This window comes from Arvicanthis niloticus, chromosome 2 (genome assembly GCF_011762505.2).
Source record: "Arvicanthis niloticus isolate mArvNil1 chromosome 2, mArvNil1.pat.X, whole genome shotgun sequence".
Classification (NCBI taxonomy): Eukaryota; Metazoa; Chordata; class Mammalia; order Rodentia; family Muridae; genus Arvicanthis; species Arvicanthis niloticus.
In genome coordinates this window covers 134446995-134458233 of record NC_047659.1, presented here as the reverse complement: position 1 = coordinate 134458233, position 11239 = coordinate 134446995, and the positions used below count along the sequence as shown (strand labels likewise).

At 49.3% G+C, this 11239-nt stretch overlaps 1 protein-coding gene across 2 annotated transcripts in view; it reads left to right on the top strand.

Moving 5' to 3' along the window:
* Positions 1-11239, top strand: part of Elmo2 (engulfment and cell motility 2) — a 37024-nt gene that overhangs the window by 13557 nt on the left and 12228 nt on the right. The window contains exons 6-11 of one of the 2 annotated variants that reach the window (XM_034495098.2): positions 961-1142; positions 2598-2697; positions 3806-3957; positions 7866-7944; positions 9123-9158; positions 10965-11015. In XM_034495098.2, the coding sequence (XP_034350989.1) occupies positions 961-1142; positions 2598-2697; positions 3806-3957; positions 7866-7944; positions 9123-9158; positions 10965-11015 (600 nt within the window). The remainder of the gene's footprint in view (positions 1-960; positions 1143-2597; positions 2698-3805; positions 3958-7865; positions 7945-9122; positions 9159-10964; positions 11016-11239) is intronic. The other variant, XM_034495099.2, reaches the window with a different exon arrangement.

The following is an 11239-nucleotide window of genomic DNA, read 5'->3' as shown; positions in this document are numbered from 1 at the left end:
CCGGGTCACACTGCTTCTCCTGCTTCTTTCTAGAGAGAACATTCTGTTCAGATCATGGCATGATGAAACAGTGAACTGGAGTCTGACTGTGTGGTAGTAAGCTCTGCACTGGGAATCACAGTGGACACTGCTGCAGCACTTTGCTAGGCTGTAGAAGGCAGGCAGCCTGGGCAGGGGGGCCTGCTGGGAGGCATCTGTCCTCAGCAGCCGCTATGTTCAGGGCGCTGTACGTAACCTCAGCCTCCGGCTCCTTCATTCTTCAAGATTACCCAGCACGATTCTTTTGGGGAAGGGTGGTCTAGCACGCTGCAAGGTTTGTCAGATTTATCACACTTTAGAATTAAAAGCATCCTTCAGGGCCATCAGATTATATTCTAGGGCAGGGCCCTCAGCATCTGACAGATGCTTTCAAGTTTCCCCCACTTGCTTCCAGGGATGGAAGCTCGCTTGCTGACAGGTAATGTTCACTAGGAGAAAGCTCCCCATTAAGCCAGATCTGCTGCTGAGGACTTGCAGTTAGGAGATACCCTTTCTTTATTTTCTTGGTAGAAATTAAAAAAAAAAAAATCTGTAGAACAAGAAAGCTTGATGGGTTAAGACTCTTGTTACCAAGCCTGATGACCTGAGTTTTATCCCCTATATGGTAGAAGGAGAGAACCAACTCTGTCAGATTAACTAACACTCTGATCTTCACACTCAGGGCATAGCATGCACACGAATGCACACACACAAAATTAACATAATTTTTAAAATAAAGTCATAAGCTAGAGGAATACAGAAAGGATACAGATAACTACAGATCAGTCTCAACATGCTGGAATTTCTCTTACTGGTCCATAAACATTTATTTAGCAGTTCCTCAGCCACGTGAAACCCTAACTGCCTGGGGCTCTGCTGCAAGCCCACAGTAGTAACCTGCTGCAAGAGCAGATGGCATCTCTTTTGTCCCTGGCTTCACAGTCCCGGGCTGCACGCCAGCTGATGGAAAGGACCCAGTCATCTAGTATGGAGACACGGCTGGATGCCATGAAGGAGCTGGCTAAGCTCTCAGCTGACGTGACCTTCGCCACTGAGTTCATTAACATGGATGGCATCGTTGTGCTGACAAGGCTCGTGGAGAGCGGAACCAAGCTCCTGTCCCAGTGAGTATCACCAAAGTCTGACAAGCAAGTTCGGAGTCCTGTGACCTGCAGGGCTCCTGTTCCCACTCCCACGGTGTCACAATTTACCCCTGCGCTCACAGCAGCAGGCTGAGCTCAAGTCCACATACAGAGAGGTCTTGTCCCTGTTGGGGCCCTGCATCTCAGAGCCCAGGGGACCGGCGTGGGTCGAGTGCCCCAGTGCTGTGCTAGGTGAGTACTGAAAGCAGAGGGGCATTGACGTCAGCAGGGAAGTCAGTGTGCAGCACACCTGATGATAAGTTATAGGAAGTGCTTGGCCTGATGAAGGTCAGGGAGGAGATGGGAACTGTTGATGGTCTTTAGTGACGCTGCCTGCCCTCCCTGGTCCCATCCTCTCTCACCTGGTGTGCACGCCTCCCTCTGAATGCCACAGGTTTCTCCCGTTTGCCATCTCCCTGCCCCACACTGTCAAGGAGGAACCCAGGATTTGGCACCACCCCTCGGCACTTCTACTGCCCTCCAGGCTTAGGTGGTTGTGGTGGGAAGCCGAGCCTTGTATGTGATCAGCAGTGAGTGACAGATGCCCAGGTCCCCACCTAAGCCTGTAGAGCCTAAACTACAGGCAGGGAGTCAGAAATCTCACAGGCGATGGATCAGCTCCTGAAACCGTCAGCCAAGCCAAGCAGCTAATCCTAGGAATTTGTTTTAAAGTCTTGGATCTTCCAGCTGTACCAAAGCTGCAGCCTCTGGCTGCCATTGGGAGAGTTTTGGCTGCAACAGACCAGCCTTAGTCCCCTCTGCTCTGAAATGGGGATAACGCTCAGCTCAGAGTTCCGTGAGCAGTGTTACTACCTCTGGCAAACGGGGCCTGGCTTGTTAACTGTAGAGCACCGTGCCCCTGCATGAATGGTTAAACCTGTAAGGAGAGACAAAAGGCTGCCGTTTAATCCCTCCACCACATTATTGTGAGGGCACTGCAGACCTCCTCAGCTTGCCCTCCCCACAGCCCTGTGGGACTAATGCTGCGAGACTAACTGGATTTTACAGAGCAGGAAGCTGGAGTAGGAGATAAAACGGGCATAGCAACTGCTCAGACCGAACGCATAGCCGCACCTGTTCGTCTCCCTCGCCCTGCGGCCTTTTGGCCTAAAGGTTAATACTAGATACATGCTCTCTTTGGTCCCCCTGCAAGCATCATCAGTTTGACAAAGGTCTTTGTTTTGGGAGGTAGATAACAGACTAAGCCAGGGTTGAAGCAAGATGGAGAAGACAAGCCTGAGCTTGCAGCCCACCAGCTTCCTGGTGTAAGGACCAGGGCTGCATCCTGCCTAGGCGTGCTTGTGCTTTGGGCACTGACTGCTGCTTCCACAGATTTCCCATGGGTGTTTACTGAGCTCTGTCCTTCTGTAGCTGCCTTCACACTTGTGCTCCCCGGATCTGAATCTCTGTGTTTTGTGTGTGTTGCACATGTCTCAGCTACAGTGAGATGCTGGCATTCACCCTGACTGCCTTCTTAGAGCTCATGGACCACGGCATTGTCTCCTGGGACATGGTTTCCATCACCTTTATTAAGCAGGTGAGGCTTCCAACTTTCAGTTTGTCTCCTCCCCCTCCCTCTCAGTTCTCTGGGCATAGATGCTGTAGCCTGGAGTCTCTGACAGGAATCAGCCTTGTGTTCCCCAGGGCTGGGTATTCATTCTGGAGCAGTGATCTTCCCAGGACTCCTGAGAGGTTTACACTTTAACAGATGCTCCCCAATTTACAGTAGGTTCTTACTTGATAAACCCATCACACATTGGAAATGTCACCAGATTAAAAATGAATTCACTTCCCTTGGCCTCTGAACATCCTCCTTAGTAGCTCGTAGTGGCTTCTTTGTTTGCCTTCTGACCACCTTCTTGGGAGGTGTGGCTCAGTTTCCATATTCTGGTCTCAAGAGAGGTCCTTGTCACTTGCCCAGGAAGAGATCTCAATTCACAGTTTGCCTTCTCTGGAGACCTGCACCAAGAATGGGGCTCAGAGCAACTGGTTGTCGGTGAGGCTGGCACAGACCAGCTACCATCAGCTCTGAGTGACCTGCTTCCTCAGCTCTTCTGAGAGAAAAGTGCATCTCATTTGCAAATCTGCCAAGTAGCCTGCTTGGTTTATCAGGTCAGATGGAGAGGCAGAAGGAAGGGCCCTTCTCTCTGCTTCCAGAAGAGGCAGACTCAGCTCAGGGAGCCAAATGGAAACCAGTGAATACCCTGCTGTCTGTTGACCAGTTCTCACTGAGAACGCCCCACTGCTAAAAACATTGGGGCAAAAGTGAGGTGACCATGTGGAGGGAATTGTAATGGGAATTGAGAAGAGGGTGGGTCTAAGGGGTTCTCCGGGTCTGACGGTCTAACTGTTGGAAGAGTAGGTGGAGATAAAGTAAGTTACAAGAACCAGTCGGTCCACTGCATGCTGAACCTTTATTTGACAGGGATTAATTTATTACATTCTTACATTTTGAAGAAACACAATTGAGTGGATACCGTTACCTAAGATGGTGAGGGAATCCCTTCCCACTGACCAGGGCAGCCCCAAACCGGATGAGACCCACCTGGCATTGCTGCTCACATAAGGCATCATGCCGTGAAGAGAGTATCAGGGGCTTCCTTGGCTCCACACTTCCCATCCAGTGTGCCTCTCTCTGGGTCTAGATTGCAGGGTATGTGAGCCAGCCCATGGTCGATGTGTCCATCCTCCAGCGGTCCCTGGCCATCCTAGAGAGCATGGTACTGAACAGCCAGAGCCTGTACCAGAAGATAGCGGAGGAGATCACCGTGGGACAGCTCATCTCCCACCTGCAGGTGTGAGTAAGGGCCCCGCCCTCGCTCAGTGGCCAGTCTGTTCTGTTCCCCCAGGGCCCCTGCGCATTCCTTCAGCACCTCCTCCTCCTCCTCTGGGAATTCCTCTCCTAGTACCGACCCCAGCTGCCAGGCAAGGTTAGACACTCCCTCTTCTGAGGACCTGTTAGCCTTGTTTGTACATGTACATATATATGTATGTATGTGTGTGTATGTATGTAAGTATATATATGCACACATACATATGTATATATGTATACACACACAGACGCACGCGCACGCGCACACACACACATACACACACACGCACACACGCCATGTGTTTCCCATCTGACGTTCTGAGCTCTCTGAGGACAAAGACTCAGCCAGTTTTGAACCGATTCCTGATGGAGGTGGGTGATCACTTACAGCGGTGTGGTGGCGACAGTAAGAAGTCTGGACAACATGAGTTTGTGATGCAGCTCTCAGATCCAGGCTCTGGTATCCAGGGTTTGGCCGTAAACTCCCCACTGGAGCCTGTGCTCTTGCTCTTCTCATCTCTAATGTGTGAGTCATCCCCACTTTCTCTACCCATGCAGCTCAAAGGAGAGTTAAATACTAGTGTGGGGCCAGCCCAGATTATTGCCTAACCCGAAGGCTGGGTGTTAGTTTGCCTTTTTTTTTTTTTGCAAGCTTACCTTATCAGGACATTTTTTTTTAAGCCTGTAACAAAGCTAGGTGCCACACAATACCATTGGGAGCCTGTCTGTGATGGTAGGGGCCTAACTTTTGCCAAGAAGGGTGGTAACACAGTTGATTGATTGACACTGACTCTCACCCCCTTCCTGCCTGTTGGACTTAATTGGAATGGACCCACTTCCCCTGTGGAGCCCTGAGGGTACAGATGTCCAAGATAGTCTTCCAGATGCAAGGCAGATGTGGCTTCATCCAGGACTACCAGCTCAGGAGTGGCAACACCCACAAATGGGCTGGGCCCTCCAGCCCTCAACACATCAATGACTAATTAAGAAAATAGCCCACAGGCTTACAGCCTGATCTTGATCTTATGAGGGCAGTTTTTCAAGTGAGGCTCTCTCCTCTTAGGTGAGTTTAGCTTGTGTCAAGTAGACATGAAAGTGGCCAGCACAGCTGACTCCGTGTCACCTTAAAAGACAAACACATCATCACCGTGAAGCCACCTCTCCTTTCTTGTTAATCCCCAAGATCACACATTAATAAAGACATCACAATCAAAAACACGTTCCAAACTTAAAGTCCCACAGCCTTACAAAATTCAAACGCTTTCAAGTTGTCCCTTTAGAAATATCCAGTCTCTTTAAGAGTACAAAGTGTATATAATACTCTCAATCCCCCCCCTTTTTTTTTAAGTTTAAAGCCTCTCAACTGTGCTGTTCTGTAAAAAATAAATACTTTCTTACTTCAAGAAGGAAGAACCAGGGCACAGTAACAACCGAACAAACTCTAAAAAGGAAACTCTTAACTGTAAATAACCCAGTGTCCAGTGTCTGGGCTTCATTCCTCTTCGGGGCTCCTCTGAGGGATGGGTCAGTTTTCGGCTCCTTCCTCTGCAGCACACAGCTTGTTTCCCAAGCTCCCGTGGGCTTCACAGCTACCACTGGTGGGGGTCATCCATGAAATGCTGAGATCTGCAGCTGGGCTGCATCTTCACCAGCGGCCTCTCCTGGCCTCTCACAGTGCCAAGCCTCAGCTGCTCTCCATGACCCCTTCATGCCTTCAAAACCAGTACCATCTGAGTGTCTCTTACACTATCAAGTTCAGCTGCCAGACGGAGGAACAACCATGGCTGCCTCTGGAACACAGCTTCTGTGTCCTCACACAGATTTCACCTCAGTGATGCTGGTCTCAGTCACTGCTAGTCTCTCAGCTCCAGCAGACCAGCATCAACTGTCCCAGCAAGACAAAGGTTTTATTTTAGTGGCACTGGTTTCTTGTTAATCACAGCTGTCTTCAGCTCTAGCTGGCCAGGTCAGAGTCATTACACAAATAGACGGGTAGAGTCTTTGCTTCCCTCTGAGTTTTCACAAGCCAGGCCCCATCCTAACATTCTTTTCTTCCAAGTTCCCACAGAACAGCTACCCACGCTTTGAACACTCAATGACTTTTCTAGCCCAAAGTTTCAAAGTCTTTGACCAATCCTCCCAAAAACACACGGTCAGGAATATCCCAACAATACCCAACTCCTGGGACCAATTTCTATCCTAGTTACAGTTTTTATTGCTGTGATAAAAGACCATGACCAAAAGCAAGTTGGGGAGTATAGAGTTCATTTGCCTTGGGCTTACACATCACTGGTCATCATTAAAGGAAGTCAGGACAGGAAATCAAACAGGGCAGGAACCTGGAGGCAGAAACTGAAGCAGGGGCCATGAAGGGGTACTGCTTACTGGCTTGCTCCTCATGGCTTGCTCAGCCTGTTTTCCTATAGAACCCAGGACCACCAGCCCAGAGATGGCACCACCCACAATGGGCTGGGCCTTCCCCCATTAATCTTTAATTAAGAAAATACCCTCCAGGCTTTCATACAGCCCAATCTTATGGAGGCCTTTTCTCCGTTGGGGTTCCCTCCTGTCAGATGCTTTAGTTTGTGTAAGTTGGCATAAAACTGGATAGCACAGCCCAACAGTGCTTCCAACCCACTTCCCCCATTAATCTGATTTTTAAAGAATGTATGTGACTTCTTTTTGCACTGGTCTTACCCTGTCACTGTGATCTGAGAGGAGGGATGGGTCTCCTGCTGGTCAGGTTGCCCTTGGACTCTGGCCACCCCTCACAGTCTGGAACGGGCAGGTGTGGACCACACCTGGCTTCACCTTGTCACTTTTAAAGAATTTTTTCCAGCTTTCATATTTGAAATGCCAGGCTGGGACGGAGATTACAGACTCTGGATAGGGAGTTTTTTGGGTCCTGGTGACTTCTTTGTCCTCATCTCTGAATTGGAGGTGACCTCAGTTGCCTCCCTGAGAACAACAGTAGAAGAAAGTGACAGTTCTTAGGCATCTCTCATGAATATTTAGCCCACATTGTCGCCAGTGTACATATGTTCAGCGAGGGACCTGTCTGACCAGGAAGCTGTTAGCCCTCTGGAGGAAGCTCCAGGGGGTATTCACAGTATGGCAGACGGAAGCCCCGAGTGCCAGCTATATCAAATTCTGAGGAAATGCTTATGGCTGTTTTATTTACTTAAAGTAAAATAAATTTGTAGTCAAAACTTTGAAAATATGGGAAAACAGGCTAGTCCATTATTTGTTCATTATTGCACTCCAGACAGAAGCGCTGTTAAACATGAACTTGAATGTCCCTCTAGCCTTTTCCTTTGCGTATTTTTGCCAACATTTAGATCTTGCTATACACTCTTATGTGTACCTTGCTTATTACTTTTTTCCTTGCTGAATAATAAATACATTGTGAACATTTCCCCATATCACGCTCTTCCACAGAGATGCTCCTGACCCTTCCCAGATGCCTGTGGGAACACAGTGCCACCTGAGCTTTCCTCTCCCTAAGAACATCCACACAGTCAGCTAGATGCTCTCTAGATCTTACCTGGCCTTCACTGATATTCCAAGCCTATCTCGTGATTTTCAGGAGGCCCTTAGAAGTATCCCACGTTAAAAAGCGCCTAGTGAGAGCACGTGGATTACTTAACATTCTTGTCTCTTTAATAGGGCTCCAGTGTGACAGCTTGTCAATAAATCACACATAGCTTTCTGATTCCTGTCTGGGATAAATCCCTTCCATGGAATAGTGGGGTCAGGTGTATGCCTGCTCAAAATGCTTTTCTGACTCAGTCCCTGGTTGTCATTTGATCACAGTGTGTTTTAAGCTGTGCACGAGCATCATCATCTTGCTCTCTGGTCCTCTGATCCCCCTGCCTCCATCTCTGTTGACACAGCTCCAACCAGGAGATCCAGACCTACGCCATTGCTCTGATTAACGCGCTGTTCCTGAAGGCCCCCGAAGACAAGAGACAGGTCTGTGGCTGCCTTTTCAACCTTTCCTCTGGGTTGTCTAAGAGAACTGCCACAGTGCAGAGTAGGCTCAGTGGCCAGGGAGCACAGATTAGCCTGGAGCTCCCCCGCTAAGCTTCCCTGGCCAGAACCCAGCAGGTGGTTTTTCCTAAGGAAGCCCTAGGAAAGAACTGGGAAGAGAGAGACCTGATGCTTCCTGGATCCGGGCAGTGTTCTGCAGGCTTTTTCCTCTGAAGGGCCAGGAAGTAAATGTTTTTCACTTCTTGTGGCAGCTCTTCAGCCTTGGCTGTTGTAGGCAAAAGCAGTTCCCGACAAGAGGTAAATAGTGGTACAGCTGTCCCCAGTCAGACTGTTTACACAAACAACACACCAATATGCCTACAGTATGCTAATTCCTGAGTTAGAGGTCCAAGAAGATGGGGGGGGGGAGCCCCTGTGCCATTGTTGTGGTCTGAAGGCAATGTGACTTAGGACCAGGCTTCACCTGTGCAGTCTCTGGTCCACATCCTCAGCCGCCTTCCTCTGGTACCAGCTGTATGGCACATGCAATCCTGGCAAGCTCTTGCTGTCCCAGCTTTAGTTCCTCACCTATAATGTTCGGAGTTATCTGCCCTGACCACTCACTCATGATGAGGTCATTGGGTCACATGAGGCTCCTATTTTAAGTGTGGGACCTCAGTGGAGGACCTAGACAGAGTGCTTGTCCTTCCTCTGGCTGGGCAAGTGTATCAGCCTTCCAATCTGAGTTCATCTTTCTATGAAGTTAAAAGACAAAGTTAAACAACCTCTAAGCCTCCTTCGAACCCAACACACTGTATACTTTCTAATATACATGTTATATGTAGGAAGACTTTCTGATTGTCAATATTACAATCCATGAATGAAATCCATGTGGGGTCATGTACCAGTCTCTCAGGAGTTCCTTTACTAGAGGGAGGAGCAGAAGCATCCATAGTTTGTCTGTCTTACCTGTCTGGATGGTGTGGCTCTGTAAGCATCTTCTGTCTGGATGGGGTGGCTCTGTGAGCATCTCCTTCCGTCTGGATGGGGTGGCTCTGTGAGCATCTCCTTCTGTCTGGATGGGGTGGCTCTGTGAGCATCTCCTTCCTGTCTGTCTTTCATTGTAAGCCAGAAGCTCATCCTGTCTGCTTCTCTCTGTGCTTTTTGCTTTCTGCTGGCAGGACAAGCACCTTAACCCTCTAGACCTGCCCGTCACTGTAAGTAGCACTGCTGTTGTAGGGGCCTGGCTCTTCCTGGTGGGGAGGTCAGAGCTGGGCAGGAGGCATATGGGCTGGACTGACTGCTCAGGGAACCAGGGCCCTGGAAAGATAGCATATGTCTGTCATATTGGAATGCCAGAAAGCCACTGTAGGTGAGAGTCACGGAAGGTCTGTGGATGCCTGATCTGGGAGAGTGGCTAGGCTTTCCCTCACGATGCCCTTGAGGGAGTCTGGGCTGAGCTTAGAGTCAGATGCAGAGGCAGCCTGACTTTCTTCAATACGATCCCAATAACAAGGAACCTCCTGGCAGTCAAAGCTGGAGTGAGGGTTCCCAGGCTTTTTCTGGATTGTTCCTAAATAGATAATTTGATAGAGTTGTACAGTTTGCAAAAGAGAGTTTGGGATCTGAAGAGATGGCCTGGCTCTTGATGAGGACCCAGGTTTAGTTCCCAGCACCCACATGGAGAGTCATAATTGTCTCTAAATCTAGTTCCAGGGAATCTTATACCTTCTTCTGGCTTTCTCAGGTACTAAACACACACACACACACACACACACACACACACACACACACACACTGTCAAAACACTCATTCACATGAATCTTTAAGATCACAAAGAATTTGGGTGTTTATTCGGAGAGGGAACATTGGAGAGGCCGCCTTTTAGGACATGAAGGAGTGTGTTGCTCCCACCCCAGCGCCAAGGAGAAGCTCATCAAAGGGTTTCATAGCTTAGCTTCTGCTAAGATATGATCTAAGGAGCCTGAGAATTGTCCACCCAGGGTTTAGTCTCATCTGATGTCTTGGAAGCTTCCAGGAACCATCCTCCTCGTCTAGCCAAGTTACACTCAGGGGTTCACAGTAAACCCAGATGCCCCTGGCCAGATGTTTGTAACATGGATAGAGGTTTAGAAATAGAGGAGAGAGATCACTGGACAGCAGCTGCCCCCCTCCCCACCCCACCCCAGCCCCGGCTCACTAATTTACCACTATCAACAAAGGTGACTGAAGGCTGTGTCTTAGAAGGGACTTGCTGTAACTCATATCACTAAGGCAGGTTGTTAACATTGGAAGGAACGGACTAAAAAATTGAGAAAAGTTTTCAGAAAATTAGAAGCATCCTGATATGGGAATATTTTGTTGGGGTGAAATTTAACAGCCCCTCAGAGGGACAGTATCATGGCAGAGTGGCCCCCCAGCAGGCTTGGAAAAGGCTTGGAAGATCACTGCAGTCCTTCGTGTGTCTTTTGAAAAGATGGTCAGAATGCTGCTGCTGGGGCCCTTCAGTCTCTGTGGAGGGCCCATCTACGAGAATACTTTATTCCCTGGGTATTAATAATTAAAATGTTACTATCGAGGTTTGAGCCAAATATGATGGACAGGGGAATCCGCTGTGAAATATTACCCAAAGGCCCACAACATGTGACTCTCAGTGAGGCCTGAGTGACCATGCCCCTGTCTCGCAGCACCGTCTGCTGCCAGGGTTCTTCAGCTGTGGCCATTTGCCTGGAGTGGTGCATGTCCTGCTGTGTGCTCCGCGTGCAGTGTCCATCACCAGCATCCTTGTAACACATGTGTCTTGTCCTCAAGCAACCCAGGTCACGTGAAGATGTGAAGCTCATTGTGCCCAGAGGAAGGGACACTGAGTTCATTTGCATTCATTCAAAAAGCAGGGGAAGTTTTAGAGTAAAACACATTTGATGGTCAGATGGTCTTCACTGTTATTTGAAAGGACCCTGTCCCCTGACAGCAGCCACAGATGCCACCTGCCCTGCCTAACGTTTGTTGGTTTCCCTCCCTAGGACATGGCCAACGCCTTTGCACAGAAGCACCTTCGGTCCATAATCCTGAATGTGAGTTCCAGTGACTGCCTTCTGTTAATGCTTGTTCCTGCTGCTGGTGGTCCTCACCATCCCAGGAGGGCCGTGACCATCGCCATTGAGGGTGGGGGCACAGAGCAGGCTTGCTAACAGGTGCTGGGCACTTGTGAGACCTGAGCTTTTTCTTGGACTTCTCTGAGCCAAACTGCCTCTGGGAAGTCATCCCCATGGTCCCCAAGAGATTGCAGCCCCTCCAG